Below are 24,806 nucleotides of genomic sequence, written 5' to 3' on the forward strand. Positions count from 1 at the left end.
ATTGACATGGGCGGTTTATGAGCCACTGAGTGAATGGAGGGCCAGTGGATACAGGTGTTGTAGTCTTTGCATCCATATGCATGTATGTGTAGAAAAAAGCCTGGGATCTTGGTTTTACTCTGTTTTATAGTGAAGCATTTGGGTTTAAAATGTGCTATATAAATAAGACAAAGTTATTGTCTGCCTGAAGGCAGCCACCCGCCTTAACAATTAAACTATATACCCCATCTTCTCATGTTGCTGAAACTTGAGTCATTTCATTAAAAGCTTCACAGTGCAAATTATGCACAACATTAAGCAGTTCACAACTGTAGAAAAAGAGTCTAATAGGGGTGGCAGGCCACACTCAGGTTAAGGTTAAGTCTCTCAGGAAAGGCTGCATGTGCCCTCATACTGCACATACGACAGATTGAACACACACACACACGATGATGATGTAATCACTGAAACAACCACGACGACCAAAAATGTATATATCTTTTTTATTAATATTGATTCTTAGATGCCTTTTTTAAACTTCCAGAGCATGATTTACAGCTATCGTTTGTTTTCTTTTTTTTTCAACAAGAGGACCTCAGCGTGACGCAGCACACCTCAAACACCTCCCCTACACACACAGTAACAGCACTGTCTACAGCCTGGAGATACAGTCTCCCTCACACACACACGTGCTATCCTTCAGTTCCTCTCGCTCTTTCAATCTTTTCAGTTCCACCACTGTTGCATTAAATTGTTCCTGAGTACCGAAACATAAACAGAGGGACGATAACACAGCAGTGCAAACTGCAGACCAATACAGTGGGGCTACGATGGGGTGACCAAAAGGGTGGAGTGACTCAAGAGACACCTCAGACAAGAGAGATAACAGGAATGTCAAACTGAACCATGAGGAGGTCTCTGTGTTTGAAATGACCATCAATTAGAGTACACACGTGTTTGTTTATTTACGCTGAAAGGGCAACTGGGAGATTCGCTGAGTGCTTGCTGCCATAATGTTGGTCGCCACGACAACTCACAAGAATGAGGACATGAAGACAAGCTAAATATATATTGCAATAAGTGGACCACTGACGAAACAACATTGTCTTTGCACAGTACATGTGATGTGTGGCTGTGTCAAATGTCAAATTAAGCTAGCAAAACATATATTCAAAATACAAGTAGGCCTAGTGTGACACCAGTGCATTAAAAAAAGAGCATATTTCAAATGTTCTTCATGATACTGAAGAAAATGAAATGCACTGATACTTTGAACAACCCGCCTGGTCAAAACCACAAAGTAAAACATGGGGAGAAAGGGGGTGTCAGGTAAATATGGAAAGTTGAAATGCAGCTGCAGTATGCAGCGATGATGCACAGCACCACCATGAGGCTGGAATGGTGAACTGCAAGGTGCTCTCTCCTACTTCTGTGCGCAGATCCCTAAAAATAGGCTGCAGCGACACACAGACAAAGCATGAAAACACTACTGAGGAGGTCTGTGTGTACACACACACATACACACACCCTGGTTTCATGTCAGCAGCACAGTAGGAAGCTCACAGGCTAGGATGTTGGACAATTGGACACACCATTTAAATCAGGTGTGTGATAAACGGACATCTGACTGACATTACAACAATGGTGAGGGAGAGCTTAGCCCTTCTGCCATAGATGGCCGTTAGTTTTAACATAATGCGCCAAAGAGCAGCACCTCTGCTGATGTGGCTGAACTGTGTTCCTGTTACAGGCAGATTTGGGAGTCACAGGTGAGAGAACACTCTAGAGCTCTCTGGAGGGTTCTGGAGCTCTGGAGCTACTGTACAGAGAGGATCCTGCCTGTCACTGCTGCCACTGTGGCCTTCATCCACACTCTTTCCAGAGGTCAGTGTATGTACGTGTGTGTGTGTTAGTGTGCGCATGTGCATGGCTACTACAATGAGTGAGTGTGTGTTTGTGTGTATGAGTGAGTATGTGTGTTCAAGACATAACCAATCAGAGCCTCGGCAAGAGGAGTCCATTGCTATCATGGGACTGATTAACACACACACACACACACACAGACACACACACACATATGAAATGGATCAACAGGACCCATTCAACACAAGTAAAAGCAGCAGGATTTGCTAATGGATATGGGGAGTCATGTGGATGGTCGTCCACCCCCCGTTAAAGCAGAGCTTCATCCACACCTGCAGCTGTGACGAGTGCAACAAAAGCACAATCAAAACGCAAAATTACATACCGATTAAATGGATCCATACAGAATTTTCACACACACATTATAATTTAAAATTACAAAAAAAAAAAAAAAAAAAAAAATCAGAATAAAAACATGAAAAAAAAAACAGGAATCAGTGTGGGTACAAGAGATAGCACAAATGTGTCACAGGACTACACACTCCCCTCTTTTAAGCAGACTCTGCAAGTCTTCCAAGTGGAGCTCTTTCTGGTGACCCCCGACCCCGTCTAATCACCTAACCCTACATCAATCATTTCATTAATAGAGAAGCCTTTTAAAACTGGTGTTTGCCTGCGTGTTCCAATACATTTTATTTAATTTTATAAATACTTTTATTGTTATTGTTATTAATTGTTTTGCTGTCGCACTTCTCTTTGTGCTATGCAGGATAAGGAGACGAAACATGGAGATATTACTTATTGTGAGGTTCGAGATGACGGTGAGTGCTTGTGTCGGACACACTTTGTGTGAAACACCTACACAAAAAAAACACACACACACACACACATACATTCATGATTTAAAAACAAAACACAAAAAAGAAGAGAAAAGAAAGAAAAGAGCTCAAAACAAAGGAAGCTTGAGAGAGTGAGAGAAGCCACCGGGGGGCGCTAGAGATTTCCCTTCCCCGGAGTCCGAAGACTTGATTGATATTTGGCTCAAGAAAAAAAAAAAAAACCTTCGGAGTGCTTTGGAGGATGCTTATGGTCGCTTTTGGACATATTTAATAAAATATATACGCTTGACATGACAAAAAGATAAAAAGGTGTCACTTTGGAGAGATCAAAGATCAGGCGGTATGGAGCAAAGGAATAGGAAGAGGCGTCGGCATGATGGAATCACTCAGGATGCAAAACAGAGGTGCCTGAACACTGGACTGGGTTGGAATGAGCGAGAGAGAGAGAGAGAGAGAGAGAGAGGGAGAGTGAGTGAGAGTGAGAGAAAGAGAGAGAGAGATGGGATGATGAATCCCAGAATGAAGAACAAGAGGGATGACGGATGTGCGAAGAGTGAAAAACACACACAGGTCGGAGGTTTCTGGAAAGAGAGCGAGGGATGAAGAGAGAATGAGGAGAAGGATGAGAGGGCGTGATGGTGCAGGTACCCTGTGAGTTTTTTTGCAACACTCACAGTAAGGCACAGAACTCTGCTTGTGTTGATCATTCATGCCGGCTGATTTAAAGTACAGACAGAAGCAAGACGAGACTGAACTGAGTGAACAAATAAACAAACAACCAAGGAACACACACACACACACAAACAAAACACTTATGATGGATGCACTTTTTTCCCTTTGTCCCCCCCTTCACATCGGTTTTTCCTCCTTGCCCCGTTTCTCTCCATCCCTTGTTTTCTCCTCCATCCCTCTTCTCTCTATCTTCTTCAGAACATGTGATGCGTCTCCTCCATGGAGGTCTTCGCTCTTTAGCACCAGAATATTGCACTCACTTCAAAAACATCTTCATCCTCGTCACCATCCTCCTCCTCCTTATCATCGTCATCTCCATGACAGCACGGAGCTGGAGGTGGAGGTTCAGGTGTGTCTACTACACCAGTATCCTCCTATATAGTTTTTCTTCTTCTGTCCAATTGCAAAGGAAACGTGTCCGGCAGGACGAAACCAGCCCTTCGAGCTCAACCTACACAATGCCAAAGGCGTGAAGCTGCCAGGAAGTGCTACTTCTTTTTTGGATTTGAGTACAAAGCTTTACAGTGGAGGTTCCCTTATCCCTATTTCACAAGACCCATTAGGACTAGTAACACTGCCCTCTACTGGAGTGGAGGAGTAGCCTAATTAGCACAGTCGTACAGAGCACACAACCCAAGTGCAATGATAAAAAAAAAATACATTTAAATAATAATAAAAAAAAAACGACCATAGTACAAGAAATCAAAAGACAACAATCATGTCTTTAAATATTAATCAAGACTACACTACAACTTAAATATTTTTGGTGCGATGCAGGTCCTTTAAATAAATAGTGTTGATTGTGTGTCACCCCGTGGCTAATTGCTTAAGTAGCAGCTAACACTGTAACTCATGTGGCTCAGATCCGGCCCACGTTTGTTTCAGAGTCGGCTGCCAACAGATCTACGGGGCAGTTAGCCACGCGGCAGCTCTTATTGCATGCTAACCCTCTGCAGTTCGCTATGCGATGGCTCTTATTGCACACAAACCCTCTGTGGTTTTTGGAATTTGTAGCACATACTCCTCCGTTAGCGACATGCATTAGGGGACCCGTTAGCGAGCCTAGCCTAGCCTAGCCTAGCTTAATGAGAGAGGTCAATCTGTCTCACTGGTTGTGAGATGGTGGCAGTAGGGGACAGAGCCAAACTGGAGTCTAATGGGAGATGTTGTGCAGGTTGAGCTGAAGGGGCTGGTGGGTTGGCGTCCAACACCACACACACACACACATGACACACACACACACACATGCGTGAGACACGCACGTGTGCTTCAGTCCTTTTCAGTCCTATTCGGTTTCCAAGAAGTCCTTTGTGTATTCAGCCATTGTTTGTTGATTTAGTCATATTTAGCTTTTATTTAGTTTTTCTTTTTTTATTGTTGTTTTTTTTCTCCTTTTTATCGCCATGATGCCAGTCAGCCCAACGCCATGCTGTCCCAGTGGGCATCCTGATTGGGCAGAGTGATGCTGTGGGCGTGGCCGGGATGCGCTGATTGGTGGAATGGCATTCCTGGGTGTGGCTAATGAGGTGCTGGGGGCTGGGTCTATGAGAGAGGAGAGAAGGAGGCGACTGTTCATTGGTTGAAATGTGTTCCTGTCTCCCCTCACTGTGGCCACTGAGGTAACGAGGGGCGGGTTTGCGTCGAGGGGGTGGTTGGAGTGTTGAGAGAGGTTTCAGGGCAGCGTGGGCGGGGCTTGAGCATGGGTCTGAGCAGGTATTGGGCAGCGCCAGCCTGACGGACAGACCTTAGAGTTTCTGCTTCCCGGAGACGATGCAGTGGTGGAGGTCCTCGGTTATCTCCACATAGGCTCCCCTACTAGAGTCCAGGAAGTACAGTTTGTCCGACACCTCGCAAGGGTTGAAGCCCTCACGACGCATTTCCATCTTCTGAAACTTGAAGGTTCCTGAGAGACAGATGGACAAAAGTGTGTGAGAGCACAGAACTCAGAATTCTGTGAGACTCCGAGATGTGGCCGGCAAAATGCATACTGTATGTCTCTGTGCGCGTGTGGCCTGCAAAATATGTGTGTGTGAGGCCAAGTGTGTATGTGTGTGTGTGTGTTTGTGTCTAGGGTGGGGTGGGACATGCAGCATGTGTGTGAGTTATAGTGTGTGTATAGGTGTGTATACAGTCTAGAGTAAGAGGATGGGGCATATGTGCATGAGTGAGTGTAAACTTACGTGTGTGTGTGTGTGTGTGTGTGTGTGTGTGTGTGTGTGTGTGTGTGCGCGCGTTGGAGTCTCACCTGTCTTGTTGACCTCTGGCAGAAAGCGTAGGAAGACGGGTCGGGCATATGGGGGCAGCGCCTTCTCCATGTCCCGCACAAACTTCTCCAGGTTGGTGTTGTGTTCCGGGTCTGCAATGGCTGCCATACCCGCCTTGCCCTCCGCCCCTGCAGAGAGAGAGACATTATTTTGTTATTCTACTGTGTTATCTGTAACACTGGCTTTGGCAAATGAATTTGAATTTAAATTTGAGAGAGAGAGAGAGAGAGACAGACAGACAGACAGACAGAGAGAGAGAGAGAGAGAGAGAGAGAGAGAGAGAACATATGAGATCTCACACACACACACGCAAACACACGCCCGCCCACATGCACATCTGTCCGATCTGGACAGAACACATTCCCACATTGTTTTTTTTTTCTTTCTGAAATGTCACAGCAGATTTACTACAAACATGCCTGTGCTGTCTGAGCCGCCAGGCCCAAAGCATCGACTGCAATATTCAAAACCTGAATTCTGCCACTCACAGTGACAGCCAATAAACTCAAACACAGCCTCCAGCACCTCCAGTTCAAGTCTCTCACGGTAGAAGAGTGCAGCGCACAGCTGCAGGACACAAGGCATGCGGAGAAGCATCCAATGATTCAACACGCACACACAACTCACACGATGATACACTCCATATATGGGGATGGGCCCTGCCGTCCGCATTCTGCATGCACCAAGTTATATACCTGAATTTGTGTCCGATTCACGTCCTGTTTTCCCCCCTCTAATAACTGGTATAGCCAGTATATACAGAATGTTATATTAGACTATTGTTTTTTTTTGTCTTCATCATGCAAAAGCCTTTACTCCAAAATAAAATGAACCACAGCTCTTGTAAAAACATCTTGTAGATTATTTTTTCATGGTAATACAACAAAATGTTATAGGGCAAAAAAATGCATAACATTGCATTACAATTATAAACACAATAGATATTCCTGACAATTTATATCTATCTAATCTGAGATGGTAGAGCTGGGAGAATACAAATCAACACAGAGAGGTCTAACAGCATTGATTCATGAAAGGTATGGGTTGGGTTTCCCTGGGCATAAACAGGGCTGTTTCTGAAAACAAACAAAATGGTGGAGTCAAGTTACACACTACTGGAGAGAGTTCCGGGGTCCGTTTCATCTCACAGAGATGAAACATGTCAAGATAAAACAAAAAAAGAAGTTGTAGTTCCAGGTCTTACAAACACACATACACACACACCTTGAAAGCATTTTGAACAATGGAAAATTCCCTTAATTAGATCTCGACCGCCACTAACGTCCAAAAAAAGAAAACCTGCCGAGTCATCTCCCACCTTCCTCCTGGGGAGGTACTCATTCCCAGATGGCAGGGCCACACTTAAAAGGACTGCTGCGCCACACTTTCAGTTGCTTAAGGAACCCAAGTGTGAATCAAAACGTACTGTATCCATCTACATACAGAAGTACACAAAGGTTTTACAGTAGGTGTATATCTTAAGGCACTGTTTTGTTTTTGCATTTGTAGGTTTACACTTTTAATCTGATTAGAATCGCAATAATGGCTCAATTGGAATAATGGCTCAATCGTTCCGATTGACCAGCCATGTATACGCTGTATACAAATCAGGTCGCCCGCAGTAGTTTCTAAAGCAAAAGCAAAGCAGCAACGGCTATTCCAATCAAACTAGATGAAAAAAAAAAAACTGTCCATGTAAACTAGATGCATAAGCTAGCCTGCTTATCTGTGGACATTCCAGCCATGCACTAGGATTTCATGGTACACTGAGAGACTGCAGGTGTGATAGGGGCCTGGGGGAGATGTTGGGTTGGCTATGGAGAAAGGAAGGTGACTCAGGCCAGGCTAGGCCAGCAGGATCACACTCCATTTTGTTTGGTAAAATGACTGAATGCATATGTGTGCATCTTTTCTCTTTGTCTTGTGTGTGCACATGCATGCACAGTCATGCAGTGTGCGTGTGTGCGTGTGTCTGTGTCTGTGTACTAGGGATGGGTATCGTTAAGAAATTATCGATATCGATGCCATTGTCGAGTCTGTTTATCGATGCGATTCCTTATCGATTCCCATATCGATTCCTTTACCATTTGCTGAACACTTATAGGATGGCTTTGAGAGTTGTTGGCTTTAAATGTCTAATTTAAAGTGGGTTTAGAGAATGAATATCAAGTGTGCAATATCAATACAGAAGTCGAATGCTTTAAAATTTCTAAAAAAGTAAACATTTCTAAAACAAAGCTTTGTATTGGAATTGTTAGTGGAAATGTACGATTCCGATGGATCGGGATGTTTGGAACCGATACCTGGAACCGATTCCCAGGCCTACTTGCATATGTGTGCGTGTGTGTGTGCGCGTGTGCATACCTGGTACTTCCACGCCGTACACCACCACGTCCTTCATGTCCAGCAGCCGGCTCAGGGTTCCCTCCACCTCAGTGGTGGACACGTTCTCACCCTTCCAGCGGAACGTGTCCCCCGTCCGGTCCTTAAAGTACATGTAGCCATACTCATCCATGATGAGAACGTCACCTGCAGAGAGGATGGAGAGAGAGAGCAGAGCAGAGAGAAAGAAAGACAAATACAGAAAGAAGAGATGGACACAGAGACACAGGGAGGAAGAATTGAAGAAAGGAAACAGAGTATTGTATTAAACACAATTAATAAATGTAAAACCATGTTCTAACTGCATGTGAGCGTCTGACTGGCATTGAATATTCTGTTGACAGAGAATGTGTCATGTTTCTCATTCAATAAAGTAGAACAATGGAAGCATTGCCTCATCAGCTGTTAATTAATCTTAATCCTCAGTCCATTTCCTGTGCACCCACTGACCCAAAACACTGACCAAGACGAGCCCTACATTTCACTGTGTGTGTGTGTGTGTGTGTGTGTTTGTGTGTGTGTGTGTGTGTGTGTGTGTGTGCCACTGAAAAGGTCTGCTTACTTAAGTCATGTAAAAAACAGCTATGTTTTAGATTATTGTTCTGAGCGGACACTTTTGTCCAAAGTGATGTACAACAATAAATTATCATTACAAATTGACAGTTTAGTAGTCCTATAGCCTACATAAAAAGATACACCTAACAGTAATAGACTAAATCATTTGAATAGAATAATAACAGTAGCAAATTGCCATAACAATAATAGCCATAGACATTTGCAAACTATGTAAGACTCTGTAAGGAGAATTAATTAGATAGTTCTAAGGTAAACAGGTGAAAACAGGTTAACATTTCCAACTTATTGCTAAAAGTAAGAGCATTAGGTAAACCATTCCACCAACGTGGAATCATATGACGAAAAGAGTCTTGACTTCGACCTGGTAGTGTTGCTGTTGATAGAGGGCCAACAGAACAGCCGCTCGTTAGCGGACCACAGTGATCTAGAGGGGACATAAAGCTGGATCACAGCATTAAGATTAGGTGCAGATCCTGTAAGTGTCCTGCAGGCCAGAGTGGGGGATTTCCATTTAATTCTGGTTACTATAGGAAGCCAATGAAGACTAACTAACAGAGAAGTTACATGTGTCTTCTTTGGCTGATTAAAGACCAGATATGCCACTGCATTATGAATCATCAGCAAATGGTCTCGCTACATAAGCAGAAAGGCCAGCTAACACTGCATTTTAATAATCCAGTCTGGGAAAGATCCATGGTCTGTACAAGAAGTTGGGTGGCATATTGTCTAAGATGCGTTCCACTGTAATCTTTTGAACATTGCACAGTATAAACTGACATGTCAGTCATACACCCAAGTTACGTGCAGTTTTAGCTGGGGTCAATTAAGATAATTCAAGCAGTATACCGATCTGTTAGGGAATAGCTAGTTAACTGGTAATTGCAGATTTAGCTGAAGGTGAGGCATGTAGAAATCTGAGCAGAAATAGTAGTCACCTGGTGGGACAGAGAGGTTGAATATAATCTGCAAAACGGCAATAGCTGGGGGAGTTAAAGATCTCACCTGAGGAAGTGGTGTAAACGGAAAACACAGGGGGACCAAAAACTGTTCCCTGAGGTACACCTGTATACGCAAGTGTGTGTGTGTGTGTGTGTATATGTGTGTGTGTGTACACACACAGTCAGAATGGTAATGCTGGTGATACCTGATAGGTAGGCACTGTCTCCTTTCTTGAAGACGCTGTGGGCGATCTTCTTGCTGGTGGCTTGCTGGCTGACATAGCCATCAAAGCGCCGCAGGGGGTCATTCTGGATGATCCGTCCCACCAACTGACCAGGCTCACCTGGAGTAATGTCAGAGGGGGGAGGGTATCAGGGGGTAGCGAGGAGTGGAGAGAGGAAGAGGAGGGGAGAGAGAACAAGAGTAACATCAATAAAAGAAAGAGAGAGGCATATGATAAGATAAGATCATCCTTTAATTGTATTGTTCAGATTCCAGAACTGTTTTGTATCTGCTGATGTGGGCAGTTTCTGATTGACTATCCTATATGGAATGTAATGACTGCTCTGGCAATACACGTGCTTATTTGCCAGGCCAATAAAGCATTTCAATTTTTGAACTTGAAAAAGAAGGGACATGAAAACAGAGAGAAAGACAAAAAGAGAGGAAAAGAAGAAGCGAGGGAGAGAGAGAGAGAGAGAGAGAGAGAGAGATCAAATCAAATCATTAAGAGGAGGTTGAGGGGAATAATAAAGTAATGGAGAGAGGGAGATAAAGAGAGAGATGGAGAGAGAGGGGGGGAGAGAGAGAGAGAGAGAGAGATCAAATCAAATCATTAAGAGGAGGTTGAGGGGAATAATAAAGTAATGGAGAGAGGGAGATAAAGAGAGAGATGGAGAGAGAGGGGGAGAGAGAGAGAGAGAGAGAGAGAGAGAGAGAGAGAGAGAAAGAAAGAAAGGAATAGGAATGGATCTGGCTACCGGCCCCTCTGACTCAGCGGTCTGTCTTAAAGTGGACGCAGCACCAATCCTGGTTAGCAATGTCAGATTAAGGTCAGCCTAACCATGCCATGGGTATAACGGAAGCACTTGGTGTCATGACCCCAGAGGCTTTACATGAAGAGGCACAATGGCGCTATTCTGCTGCGCTACTACATTCCTATTTATAGAAGTAGCTGTTGTTTCATTTGAGTTGCTCTTTTCTGATTTATTATTTATTTCAACATTGCTTTACACATTGTAGCATAAGGCCTTGGCTGCGCACATGGACACCTGCTATTGCTATGCTGGAATAGTCCACTTGTACATACCCTCTGCTGACTGAATTTCCTGAAATAGTCCACTTGTATATACCTCTGCTGACTGAATTTACGTCACTCAGAAACTAGTGTGAGGGGGCTGAATAAACTTCCAATGGGAGCGAGACTTCCCAGTTCACTCCAGATGGCAACTGGGTCTAAACAGATGGTGGCCTGAGTGGGTCACACAGTCCACTGGCCTGGAACGACCACACTGAGGGGTAAAGTGAACAGGAAAAAGTTGGGAAATAAAGAGGGGGATATTAAGGGGAGACGGGAGTTGTGGTGCCTGGGTGAGAGAGAGAGAGAGAAAGAGAGAAAGAAAGAAAGAAAGAAAGAGAGAGAGAGAGAAAGAAAGAAAGAAAGAAAGAAAGAAAGAAAGAAAGAAAGAAAGGGAGAAAGAAAGAAAGAAAGGGAGAAAGAAAGAAAGAAAGAAAGAAAGAAAGAAAGAGAGAAAGAAAGAAAGAGAGAAAGAAAGAAAGAAAGAAAGAGAGAGAGAGAGAGAATGTGTGTGAGAGCAAGAGCAAAAAGGTGTGAGAGAGACTGACCAGGCCCACAGGGGATACACACTCCGTCGGGCCCTCTGATGAGCTCCATGGTCTCCTCGTCCACCTTCACCAGGCGGATCGGGTAGACGTAGGGCAGGATCCGGCTGTTAAAACCACAGGCACCTGTCTGCTCAGGACACACACACACACACACACACACATCAACACACACACACACACACACACACACACACACACACCAAACACAATATGCAATGTAAACACACACAATATTCAAAAGCATGTCCATGTGTGAACAGGTGTATGCATGTAACCCAAGCCTAAGAGACAGGAAGTAGCCATGTATGAGTAAAGGGCTCGTGGTGTGTGTTGGAGATGCGGCATGTTTGTAAACACTAGGAGACACATTAAGGAGACATGGGCGCTCCTTAGGGTTCCATTTGTGTAGATCTAAGAAAGTCTGTGTGTGTGTGTGTGACTGATTTGGGGCAGCCGTGGCCCACTGGTTAGCACTCCGGACATATAACCGGAGGGTTACCGGTTCGAGCCCCGACCAGTGGGCCGCGGCTGAAGTGCCCTTGAGCAAGGCACCTAACCCCTCACTGCTCCCCGGAAATTTATTGAAGCAGGCAGCTCACTGCGCCGGGATTAGTGTGTGCTTCACCTCATTGTGTGTTCACTGTGTGCTGTTTGTGTTTCACTAATTCACTGATTGGGTTAAATGCAGAGACCAAATTTCCCTCACGGGATCAAAAAAGTATATATACTTATATATACTTATACTTAGTGACCCCTCTAAAGTAGGGAAGTTAAGAAAGTAGGTGTGTGTGTGTGTGTGCTAACGTGTGTCTGTGTAGCTATGGGATCTTACCTTGTTGTGTGTGTGTGTGTGTGTGTGTGTGTGTGTGTGTGTGTAGCTATAGGATCTTACCTTGTTATCAAAGTTCCCGAGGCTGCAGTTGCACTCGGTTGCGCCGTAGAATTCGGCGATCTGCGGAACGTTGAAGCGGCCAGTGAACTCCTCCCAGATGGATTGCCGCAAGCCGTTGCCCAGCGCCATGCGTACGCAGTGTTGCTTTTCCGCCTCACGCACCGGCTGGTTGAGGAGGTACCGGCAGATCTCGCCGATGTACTGAACAATCTGAAAAAGCAACACAAACGAATAAACTATCGGAATCTCACCGATGTACTGAAAAATCTAAAAAAGCAACACAAACGAATAAACTACCAAAATCCAGGCTTTTTGAAGTGTAAACAAACATACACATACACAGAGCAGTAGTCAACACATCTTTACATTGACAAAACCCTACATATTGTTATTCTGTCTCAACACATCTTTACATTGACAAAACCCTACATATTGTTATCCTGTCTCAACACATCTTTACATTGACAACACCCTACATATTGTTATCCTGTCTCAACACATCTTTACATCAACACACAATACACACTGGACATATTATGTGTTTTCATGGGCATCGACTGTTAAGCCTCCAATGCCTGAACAATATGTGATTCTCAATGAGGGCACCTTTCACTCACCTTTTGAGTGAAAAATCATTAATATAATGAAAAGAAGGATTGTGGCAATACACTGATGCCTCTTGGGCAGTAATACACCTTATGCAAAGCAAAGGCATCATGGAATGACCTTTGACGTGTTGTAAAGTTTGTGACGGAACAAATGTTGCAAATGTTTACAGTTATAGGTCACCAAAGACAAACACTGCCTAGTACGCATACAGACAATCTTCTGGCCTCTGCTTTGAGTGAGATAGAGCTGTTTTACAGATAGATAGATAGAGCTGTTAGATAGAGCTGTTTTATAGATCGATAGAGCTGCTAGATAGAGCTGCTAGATAGAGCCGTTTTATAGATCGATAGAGCTGATAGATCGATAGAGCTGTTTTATCCTAAACAGTGCCAGGAACACTGTACTTGCTGTTCGTAGTTGCCATCGTGCTGGCTTAGCAGTCAAGCACTGCTCTGTCCGTACAGATTCTGTTCATTACGTGTGAAATATTTCACTTTAGCCAGTCTAACGGACTGGGAGAAGCACATTAAGTCTCAGGCAGTCATTCAACTCGGCACATTTGTGTGGAGAAAAATCAGGGGGCATATCACAGGAATAAAATGGAGAGGAGTCATTTCCTCACTGATATCATTATTTGCCTCTTTTTTGGATTTCAAAGCATGCTGTGGTGGACCTAACTAATCGATTCTGCTGTGCAGAACACATAGTTCTGTGCATGGTCAGCATCCAAAATGCACTCAACTTATGCAATATGCATGAGCCAATGATGTGAACTTCCATTACCGCTAGCCGGTAAGAGGCCGACACACAGCGCCACACTGACATTTTTAACTACTACTCTGCTTCTCCCAAGATTTCATCATTTATGTTAAGAGGCATGCATTGTGTTCCCATAGACATGCTTTAGTTTATGATGCCGGTTTCTTACCACAACAATTCTATTTCATCTGCCACTTGTGTACACAAGGCACAAAGCGCTTCACAGTGAAGGGGGAACCCCACTAACCACCTCCCACATGGCACAGAAGCCATTATGCAGCAGGATGCTCACCGCACACCACACACCACACCACAGGCGCTTCCCTGCTACGCTAGGCTTCAGTTCACAAAATATCTCACATCTTATCTGGCAATAGTGTGTGTCCACACTTTGACGAGTTGTTCATTAACCTCACCAAGTACCTCATGAACGTCACGCCATCTCCCACTAACAAAGCCTTTGGTTTCATGATTGTACTGAGTGACTGTGTAAAACATGTTGGTGTGTATGCTGTGCAGCAGTAAGACTGGGTTGATGCCCTAGCTATGACTGTGGGCAGCGGCAGTATAGTGGTTAAAGAGCTGGGCTAGCATCCTAGCTATGACTGTGGGCGGTGGTGGTGTAGTGGCTATGGAGCAGAGCTAGAATCCTAGTTATGACTGTGGGCGGTGGTGGTGTAGTGGCTGAGGAGCAGGGCTAGCATCCTAGCTATGACTGGGCAGTGGCGGTAATAGCTAAAGAGCTGGGCTAGCATCCTAGCTATGACTGTGGGTGGCAGTGGGGTAGTGGTTAAGGAGCTGGGGTAGCATGCATTGGCCACAAGAGTTGTAGGTTCCTTTCCCAACTGCCACCGCCGTGCCCTTGTGCAAAGCAATTAACCTCGAGTTGCTCCTGGGAGATTGGCACCTGCAATTGATATCTGTAAGTGGCTTTGGATAAAGCCGTCAGCTAAATGCCATGTCTGTCTCTCTGCATGACTGATGCAAAAAGGTGTAAAAAGGTCCACTCACAGTGCAGTTGTATTTGATGCAGTCGTCCCAGAACTTGGAGGCCGAGAACTTCTTTCTGATGACAACGGTCATGCCATGAATCAAACACTGGCCGACTCCAACAATGTTACCTGAGCGAGAGAGAGATGGAGGAGAGAGAGAGAGAGAGAGAGAGAGGGAGGGAGAAAGATGGAGAGAGAGAGAGAGAGAGAGAGAGGGAGAGAGACGGAGATTGTTTAAGGTAAAGTGATGCTTCTCTTTGTAGAGCTCTTTTGTAGACTAAAAGCAGCAAACCAAAGGCAACCCCGACAATAAAAATGACCATAAGTACAACAACCTGCACATATGCCTTTCACAAGCACCAAAAGCATTTTGTTCTTTACTCCATATCAAGTATATTTCACCTTTTTCGTGTCTGTGTGGTTCACACACGTTTAAGCTGCAAACAGGAAGTTGGTTGATCAACTTCCTGTAGCAGTCAGGAAGTATATCAGTGGGCCTACAAGTGAGCTTATCTAACACTATGGCGCTTTTCGATACTAGCTACATGGCTCTCTCCCTGGCCACTTAAACTTTGTTTACGCGTTCACGTGGAGGGTCCGCCATATTAAGGGTCATCCGAAACCAATTACTGTTAAGTGATAGTGTGTTATAAACCCTCCAACACCGAGTGAACACCGATGGTCACTTGTCGAGGGTGTGCGTCAATTAATGCGGCACGTCATGGAAGGCGTTTCCAAATGTTAGTTCCGCACGAGTAGGCTACAAAGTAGCCTGTAAACAAATCCATGGTTCCGCGATAGCCAGCTTCCGCTAGGGAGAGTGAAGTCCGTCCCAAAGCTGAGTGTGGTATTATAACCCTACGCGCTAATCAAGGGAACTTCAGTTAGCTGCAAGGGTGCTTCCCACCCGAGTTCACTTGGTAATCGAGGGGGAGTGGGTGGGGATTAGTTTCGGAAAGGGCCTAACTTACCTGCAGAGTGGTAGAGAGGTAAACAGTCGTACAGGACATCATCTGGAGTCATCTTGAACCCGTAGTATACCAGCGCAGCCATGCGGTAGTATCTAAAGGAACACATTTAGAAGTTGGGGATTTAGCAGACGTTTTCATCCAAACCATCCAATAACAGACTTGTCACATTCGGAAGATGACCCTGGGTCAAAGTCTGAGTGTGGGGGGTGTGGGGTGGGGGGTTACGACAGCACCACAGAGGTGATATGAAGAGAGATTAAAGCCCAGCAGATAGCTTTTACAAAGAGCTTTTTATATATTGGTGAGCTGAAGAGTTTGAGAAGAGAGCCCCCCTACCTGCTGTGAACTACGATGGCAGCTTTGGGGAGCCCCGTGGTCCCAGAGGTGTAGATGTAGAAGAGGCGATCTGAGGAGACAAAAATGAGGGGGGTTGGGAAAAACCATCGGAGAAACACAAAGACCCATCTGCAATACACACACCTACACACACATACACACACATGAACACACACAAGCACAGACACGAGCACACAGACACGAGCACACACACATGAGTGTGCGCACATCCATACGCACACACACGCACAGAAATGTCCAAAAGGGTACCACCTAGTAACCCCAAGGAGGATTGCATGCTCTTTCTTTACGTGTTCTCTAGAAAGTCAGTCATTCCAGTCGTCTACCACAGAAGAATCCAACATTTGATGGTTTCAAAATGGTTTCAGCAGAATACTGTTATTTGTAGTGGTGCATAGTTGCTGGTGGGTGATTGGCCGCCTGACCTGTGAAGCCGCGATCTGGTTGGCTGGGCAGGTGAGAGGGGGCGGCGTCCAGGAGCGGTTCCAGGCGCTCTGTCCCTTCCGGGACCTTTTTGGAATCGAAGTCCCCAGAGCACAGCAGACTCACGGTCTTCCCCATGGAGCTGTGCACCTCACACATGGCTGGAGAAGATCACACAAGCACACACACACGCACGCATGCACACATACACAGAGAGACAGAGAGAGAGAGAGAAAATGAGAGAGATACACAATCAGAACCAGAATCAGAATCAAACATCCGAATCCGGCCTGCACAATGATACAGGAAGGATTCTACTGACTAGAAGAGGACGTGCCTATATTCATAATCATAACAATATCTAAATGATAACAAAATGATGTCTATGCTAGCCTGTTAGCCTGTTTATAATCATAACGATATCTAAATGATAACAAAATGATGTCTATAATCATAACAATATCTAAATGATAACAAAATGCCCTGTTTAGCCTGTTTATAATCATATAACGATATCTAAATGATAAATATCTAAATGATAACAAAATGTTGTCTAAGCTAGCCTGTTAATGATCATAACAATATCTAAATGATAACAAAATGTTGTCTAAGCTAGCCTGTTAGCCTGTTTATGGTCATAACGATATCTAAATGAAAACAAAATGATGTCTATAATCATAACAATATCTAAATGATAACAAAATGTTGTCTAAGCTAGCCTGTTAGCTTGCAGTGGCAAATAGCAGATGCCCTTTGCACTCTTAAATCGCAAGCAGACATGCCACAAGCACAGTTGGCACCATTAATTGGTATTTAATAACTTCTGGTATTATATGACTGACTACATTTATGGTTATGGTTGTGGTTGTAGTATTTAGCAGACGCTTTTGTCCAAAGCGACTTACAGAATATGAACATTAAAATAGTTAGGACATAGTTAGGATTGTAAGCATGCCATTTTTCTCAAAGAGTTTGAAAAGTACACGCCATTGCAAACATACCAGCCATGCCTAAACACACCGCGTCAACTCACACCTACTTTGCTCATGTGCTAGTGCCTATGTCATAGGCATTTCCCTCGGAATCTCTGCAGTGACGCTGAAAATCTATATAAAAAGAACAAGATGTCTTCTGTTGGGCCAGTCCTTTCTGCCTCATTTCAATTCAAAGGAAGGAATCTACTAGTTGGCTATACATCAACTATCGCTTTTTGGCTGATGTATAGCCATTCATCAATCGTACATCAATCAATGCTTTGTTGTTGAAGTCACCATGGGATAGATACCTTGTAAAGTAGCCATATAGCATCACAATGTACAGTATTTATGGTTTATATGCTCCATCTTTCTCATCTGTATCCTGACGTTGTGTATATTGTGCTCGTCTATACCTTGTTTTTTGTTCCTTTAGATAAAAGTGTCAGCTAAATGACTAAATGAAAATGTATGTAAATGTAAATATTACCCATTCAAATGCAATATAATAGTATATGATAATATGATGCATCTGATGATATGTGTGTACATACTTGAACAAAACACATATACACACGTTGCCCTGTAGGAATTTTTACCACAGCCACCTTCCCATCACTTCCTCATCCTCGTCGTTGTCCTCCTCCTTACCTTCAGTGAGCTCGCTGCCGAACACCACGGCCTTGGCGTTGGAGATGTTGATGCAGTGCACAAGGGCCTCGAGGCGCAGGTTGAAGTTGATGAGCGCAGCCTCCACGCCAATCTTGGCCATGCCCAGCCACAGGCCCACGTACTGCGAGCGGTTCTCCATGAATATGGCCACCACGTCGCCCTCCTTGAAGCCGCGCTGCAGCAACAGGTTGGCCACGCGGTTGGAGTACGTGTCCAGCTGACGGAAGCTCCAGGACTCGCCCGTGCCCTCGAAGATCAGCGCCGTCTTGTCGCCGTGCCGCTTCACCGACTCGGCGAAGATCTTGGGGATGGTGTTCCGCTGCCGCAGGTGCCGCTTCACATTCAGCTTCACCTTCAGCAGGACGCCGGCCGCACTGCAGACCACAGTCAGAGATCCACCGGTCAGTCACAGAGCTACCACTGGGCTACAGTCTATATATATATATATATATATACACATATATATAGTATAGATTACAGTCCTATCCATATATAGATTATATATACACATATAAATCTCTCTCTCTCTCTGTATATATATATGCAGTATATATATACATATATATAACTTTTTACGCCTTTTGCACTTGTAATAATGTAATTCTTTGCATGTCCTTTTGCACACCACACACATTTGCATGCACATATTTATACAAACACTTCATTCTGCATTTTTACATTTTACAAGCACTTTGATTACTATTTTTATCACTATTCTTATTAAGAGGATTTTTTGTTTTTTGCACACATTGTCTGTAAAACACTTTGCCACTTTGAGCAGGATTCTATTATGAAAGATGCTTTATGCATAATCACTGCACAATTGTGGGATTGGTGGGATTGATTGGTGATGAAGATGATTAAAACTGGGTTGGATGTGTTGTTGCAGTGATCTGGCAATATGAAACATCACAACAGCACACAAGAACTAAATTAAGTAAAGCTATTTCTGCAAGGAACCTAAAAGACACTAGAACACAATCAGATACCCTTAAAGCCACCCAGAGTGACCCAAAACCATTCCTTACAAAAATATTTCCGTTACACATTCTTATGTAAATTTGAGGAATGGATGAATAATCTAAAGAACTGTCAAATATGAACTAGGATATGATAGAGCTCAAGATAACTTGTGATAAACAAGATAAAGGCCAGATAACGGATAAAGAATAAAGAACTTACAGTTGACATTCTATCTACTTTACAAAGTCCATTTGAGAAAGGTAAACTTTAGCATGACCAATTGTGTGCCTACAATTACCACTTTTACTTGATTGTCCAGATTCTGAGCATTCTTTTAATAGTTCAACTCAAGCATACTTCCTGAATAATCGTGTCTTAATATCACGTCAGTGGCTGTGACTCGGCTACAGTAAGATCAGGAATGAGGTGAATTGTAAATGACTGAACGAATGATAAATAAGCACCAAAATGGGCAACACTCATACAGTGTAAGAGGAAGTAAGAGACTTTAGACTGCACACTCAAACACAACGTGGTCTAGCCAACGACGACAGGACAGGACAGGACAGGAGTGATAGTGGAGTCTCTACAGTAGATAACGACCGAGCCACTCTGCAGTGGGGCCGTGCCCAGCTGTGGAGCCTTGGTCAAGGGCACAGCACAGCAGATTTATGGGCTTCTCCCTGATCTAACGTCCAGTACTGCGGAGATGTCGGACCGTTTTATGGCACAGTTTAAAAAAAAATAAATAAAAAAAAACACAGAGTACCCGGAGAGAGCAGCACAGGACCAAATCAGGAGAGTGAGGTGAGAGAGATGAAAGCTCAGGCCCTGGCTACACCGGGAGCACCACTAAAGCGCTCTTTTCGTGGAGTGTAAAAATAGTTTTAGAAGATTGGTTTATTTTTTTAGAATGTACGCACCGCTATCACAACTGATGTAGACAGTTCCATTGATTGTAGTGGAAGCTAATTGTTGCAGCAGACGCTACATGAATGGATCGCTTCAGTTACGTCCAGACTATATTTACATTTACTTTTGGCGTCCAGACTATATTTATCATTTAACAGACGGTTTTATCCAGTGACTTACATATGTCAATTATAGTTTTTTTCAACTGCTTACACACAAAAGTTTTGCTTGTCACACTATTTTCTAAACATGTATTTCAAACACCAAACCCACACCAAGTCCGCAAAACCATACACTAATTCTCAGTGTTTGACTCAGTTTTCAATTTTCTAAAACACATGTTTCAAAACACCACACACAATTTTCTACCTAACACACACAAATCTAAGAGGAAGTAACTTGATTTCATTTTTCAAACACAACCTATCAAAATGATAAGTTATGTGCCCTATACGATTTGGCCTATGTGCCCAAACGCCCCCCCGAACACACATACACACAGTAATATATTTTCTTTGGAAAAAGCAAAGTAATTTGATAGTAGTTAGTAATTTCTTTACAGTGAATTCTGTCTTTGGCCAAATCAGCTTTTTCAAAACTGAAAAATGTACATCTGGTGGCCATTGTATGTTGCTTCCTTTTTCTTGTTGGCTGTAAAATACCATATTCACAACAGCAAATTATTTGGGAAAAATATGTTTTGGTTTCAATATTGCTTGCATTTTTACTGTGTATTTCAGCTTCTTTCTGTAGATGACTTTCACTCTTGTATGGAAATACACTGTACATAGAAGCCAATGAAAGAAAGAAGAGCTTTGGGTTTTGAGCAACATTGTGTACATGATGAATCCAAAATGTCATATTATGACAAAAGTGTTTATAATGTGAGGTGAATGTTTGCTTAAGAGATGTGTTTGACATTTTGAATGTTGTGTGTCATTTTGCTGGAGATTTGAGGCATTTTGTGTGAGCAATTGTGGGTTTTGTGTGTGGAGTTTTGAAAAATAGACACAGAATTTTGAAAACGTGTGTAAACAGTTGTAAAAAACTGTATATTATAAGGGCCATTCTCCCCCGAGCAACTTGGGTTTAAGTGCCTTGCTCAAGGGCACAACAGAGGAAGCCAGGAATTGAATTTAACCCACAACTTTTCAGGCTACTGCTTGCTAGCCCAGCTCCTGAGCTACTGCACTACCACCGCCTGTCTAAGACTACAATAACAGAGAATCCCTGTGTGAGTCAATGAGATATAAAAGAAACAAAGTGGCTCAGTAAGAGAATGGTGTGAGGAGAAAAAAGTATATCAGAGAGAAAAAAAAAACATATCAGAGAGACACTTCTTTTGACAGTTTAGAATTATTCCATCACCAAATGTGTTTGGGAGGCCTCCTCCCGATGGAGATTCAGAAATAACCACCAAGCTGGTGTTGCAATGACCCTTAGGGAAGAGTGCCAGTGGCATGACCTTTGACCCTTAAGCCACAGAATGGAGTAGAATGGGAATGGTGTCATGCCCCAGTCCCAGAGACCTTGAATAACCCACAAACTACACACTGGGGGAAAGTTTGCTTGTGACACTGACCGGCGATTACGGTGACCACAACTTCTGCAAAACTGCCAAATTTATGCCTACATGATCATTGTAGGAGAATTTCTTCACATGTGAGGCACTTGTTGCAATAATGGTTTGATGAAATCTGCGTGGCTTCATAGACGGTGAAGCCCATAAGGAGAGCTAATTCAGGCTAATTCAGGACTACTGGCTGAGCCAGCAACTCCTCTCCCCGTGAGGGTACAGATGGCTCCCAATCCTCCGCCACAGTCTTACAAATGACACAGAATATCCTAGAGTGCCTGGTTGTCGAGGAAACAATCCGATTTGTGTTTTAAAAAACATTATATCTGATTCTTACAAACCAGACTGCCATCACCAACCCTCACCCTTTCTTTGCTAGAGATAATGCCATATAATACTACCATAATCATGTAATTAAAACTACTACTACTACTAGTAGTAGTAGTAGTAGTAGTAGTAGTAGTAGTAACTACTAAGCATAACTACTACTACTACTACTACTTCATGTAGAAATTTACTCTCTAAAATTGTGTTTTGTCTACATTCTCTACTTTATAGTTAGCATTTAAATACATTAAATACAAACTCCATCAACAACACAATGATGTTATGTGTTTGTGTGTCTGAATATGCATGTGTGCGTGCATACAGTATCTATAATTCACTATTTAGTATAGCCTATAGTTAGTAGGCAGACGTCTCGGTTGTACAGCTCTTACTGTTCGTGTTTATAGCTTCATATCTCACTTCAGGTCATAACGGCTCTTTTACAATCTAGACTTTCGTCTCAATCAGTCACTGCGTACAGTTTCAACTGACTGGTGGGGAATTATTTTAGACAAACCACAGCTTCACAGTGTGTCAGCATGACACTCAAAGATCAAGAGATATGTCAATGATATGTGTTATAAATATCTATAAGTCACTTCAGAGGACTACACAAAGGTAACAAGGAGGATCCACTGGGCGCTGGTCTATATTTTTTTCCCCCCCAACGTACAGTACAGGCCAAATGTTTGGACACACCTTCTCATTTCAATGCGTTTTCTTTATTTTCATGACTATTTACATTGTAGATTCTCACTGAAGGCATCAAAACTATGAATGAATACAAAGTTATTTGGCCCACAGATGAATATTTGTCAAGTTATGGCTTGCTGAATATGGTATTAAATTAAAAAAAAATAGCAACTTTGAAGAAACTAGAATATAAGACATGTTTTCAGTTATTTCTCACTTTTTTGTTAAATACACAATTCCACATGTGTTCATTAAGTTTTGATGAATCTACAATGTAAATAGTCAAGCAAATAAAGGAAACGCATTGAATGAGAAGGTGTGTCTAAACTTTTGGCCTGTACTGTACGTGCAGCGATCACATCTGGTGTAGCCAGTTCCACTGATCATAGTGGAAGCTAATAGTTTCAGCAGACACAACTCAACTTCAGTTACGAGCCTGGTGTAGCCTTCCTTGGGGCAGCCGTGGCCTACTGGTTAGCGTTTCAGACTTGTTCAGACCGGAGGGTTGCCGGTTCGAACCCCGACCAGTAGGAATTACTGAAGTGCCCTTGAGCAAGGCACCTAACTGCTCCCCGAGCACCGCTGTAGCAGGCAGCTCACTGCGTTGGAATTCCTGCTACGTACGTACACTGGTCTTGATGCACAAGAAAATGCTGATTTTCTAGTTTGAAGGCTTACAAACAAAACAAAGAAACCTATTATTACCATAAGCAGACACATACCTGCATATCTACAAACCCTTTTTTGTATGAATGCGCGACCAGCATGTGACAGAAAAGGTCATGAAGCAAACTGGCTAACTTAAAGGCATGGAGACCCACGCACGCACACTAATAATGGGTGGGTCTCTAGAATTCGGGAACGTAGGCGAACGTTTGCGAATGTTTGCAAACAGTTTTCTGTTTGCCTTGAGTTCTCGGCGTACATTTGCAAACACTTGCAAACAGATTTGGATGGAGAGTTACAGCACTATTCAGATGGAATGTTTACACAAAATCTTTCAAATCTATCTGTTCATATAAATATGTTCGCCGCGAACATTCTCCCTTTGTTCAAGGAATTTGAATGCACCTCAGGTTTCAAAACCCACAGTGCACAAAAAAAACTCCCCAACAGCAAGTCCCATCTGTGGCATGTGTTTTTAAATGTGATTCTCAATCTTGAGTGTGTGTCTGTGTGTGTGTGTGTGTCTTCCAGTGCCCCCCTGTCCCCCTGCTTTGCATGTTTTCCATATGATCCATGTTTTGCATGCTCAGCTGACTGAACTATTGGTCAGGTTTCGACCAGGTGCACTTGTAGCAAGGACAAACTGATGGTTTCCTCAGGAAGGCTCAGTATTGGGGTTTTGGACCCCTGGTTTAGAGAGACAGAAGTGTTTCTTGGGGTGGTACTACCGGAGGAGTACTCACTGGAGATCTCTCCCAACCGTCTTCATGAAGACGTGCAGGAACTTGTACCCCCCGGAACCCAGGTAAAAGATGAGGATGGCAGGCAACACTTGATACCACGGCAACCCCAGCATCAGCCGGAAAAAGGAAGAGGAGAACGGTGCAACACGCCAGACGCATCATCCTGAAAAAGAGAAGGAAGGAAAGAAAGAAAGAAAGAAGTAATTTTGCTTTTAATGCATAGTGTCTTTAAGGCCATCATTTATTTATTTGTTTATTTAAAATGTTCAATGCACTTTAATTGACATTTTTTGTTTACACTCAAAATGAAAATGTGCCAGAGATAGCAAAAAAGCTCATTTTCATCTGTAGTTCCTTGTCCATGTAGTCATGATTTCTAGATTTCTATTAAAACTGCCGTTTTTTGGGTTAAGAGGCTGACATATAAACCCTGCCACCACAGGGTAGTTGATGAGAGACACACATAACATTTCAGTGATATACAGCTTTATCAATACGAATTGCAGGGCCAATAAACGACAATCACAGGACTCTTTTTAGGAACTCGGTGTGATCTCAAACATCCCAGACATGCAAAGATAAATTCGAATCGGACCTTTGACACAGAGTTCACACACAGAGACAAACTCACAGTCAACGCCATTCAAGTAGTGACAGGTGCATTAGGTTTTATGCCTTGCCCTTGTAGGAACCTCTGATGGTCCAGAAAACCTACACATACTGTACAGGAACTGCTTATAACATACAGGCTGAGTGCATTGTCATCCCTCTAATGGTAAAAGCTAAATAATTTATGGCAGGATTATCAGGATATCAAACATCCTGTTTTCAAAGAGACGTCAAATGAAGTGGAGTGTT

General features: G+C 43.3%; 1 protein-coding gene across 1 annotated transcript; it reads right to left on the minus strand.

Annotated features, from left to right (window-relative positions):
* Window positions 1-468: 468 nt before the first annotated feature.
* On the minus strand, window positions 469-24,110 carry slc27a4 (solute carrier family 27 member 4). Its single transcript, XM_048258961.1, is given in 14 exon segments — window positions 469-4,955; window positions 5,158-5,316; window positions 5,659-5,805; window positions 8,042-8,206; window positions 9,780-9,917; window positions 11,420-11,546; window positions 12,312-12,521; window positions 14,691-14,800; window positions 15,643-15,734; window positions 15,979-16,048; window positions 16,425-16,583; window positions 18,048-18,442; window positions 23,949-24,070; window positions 24,072-24,110. Coding segments are annotated over 13 exon segments (1,932 nt in total). The 3' UTR covers window positions 469-4,955; window position 5,158.
* Window positions 24,111-24,806: the final 696 nt, after the last annotated feature.

Source organism: Alosa alosa, chromosome 12 (assembly GCF_017589495.1).
Source record: "Alosa alosa isolate M-15738 ecotype Scorff River chromosome 12, AALO_Geno_1.1, whole genome shotgun sequence".
NCBI classification, from domain to species: Eukaryota; Metazoa; Chordata; class Actinopteri; order Clupeiformes; family Clupeidae; genus Alosa; species Alosa alosa.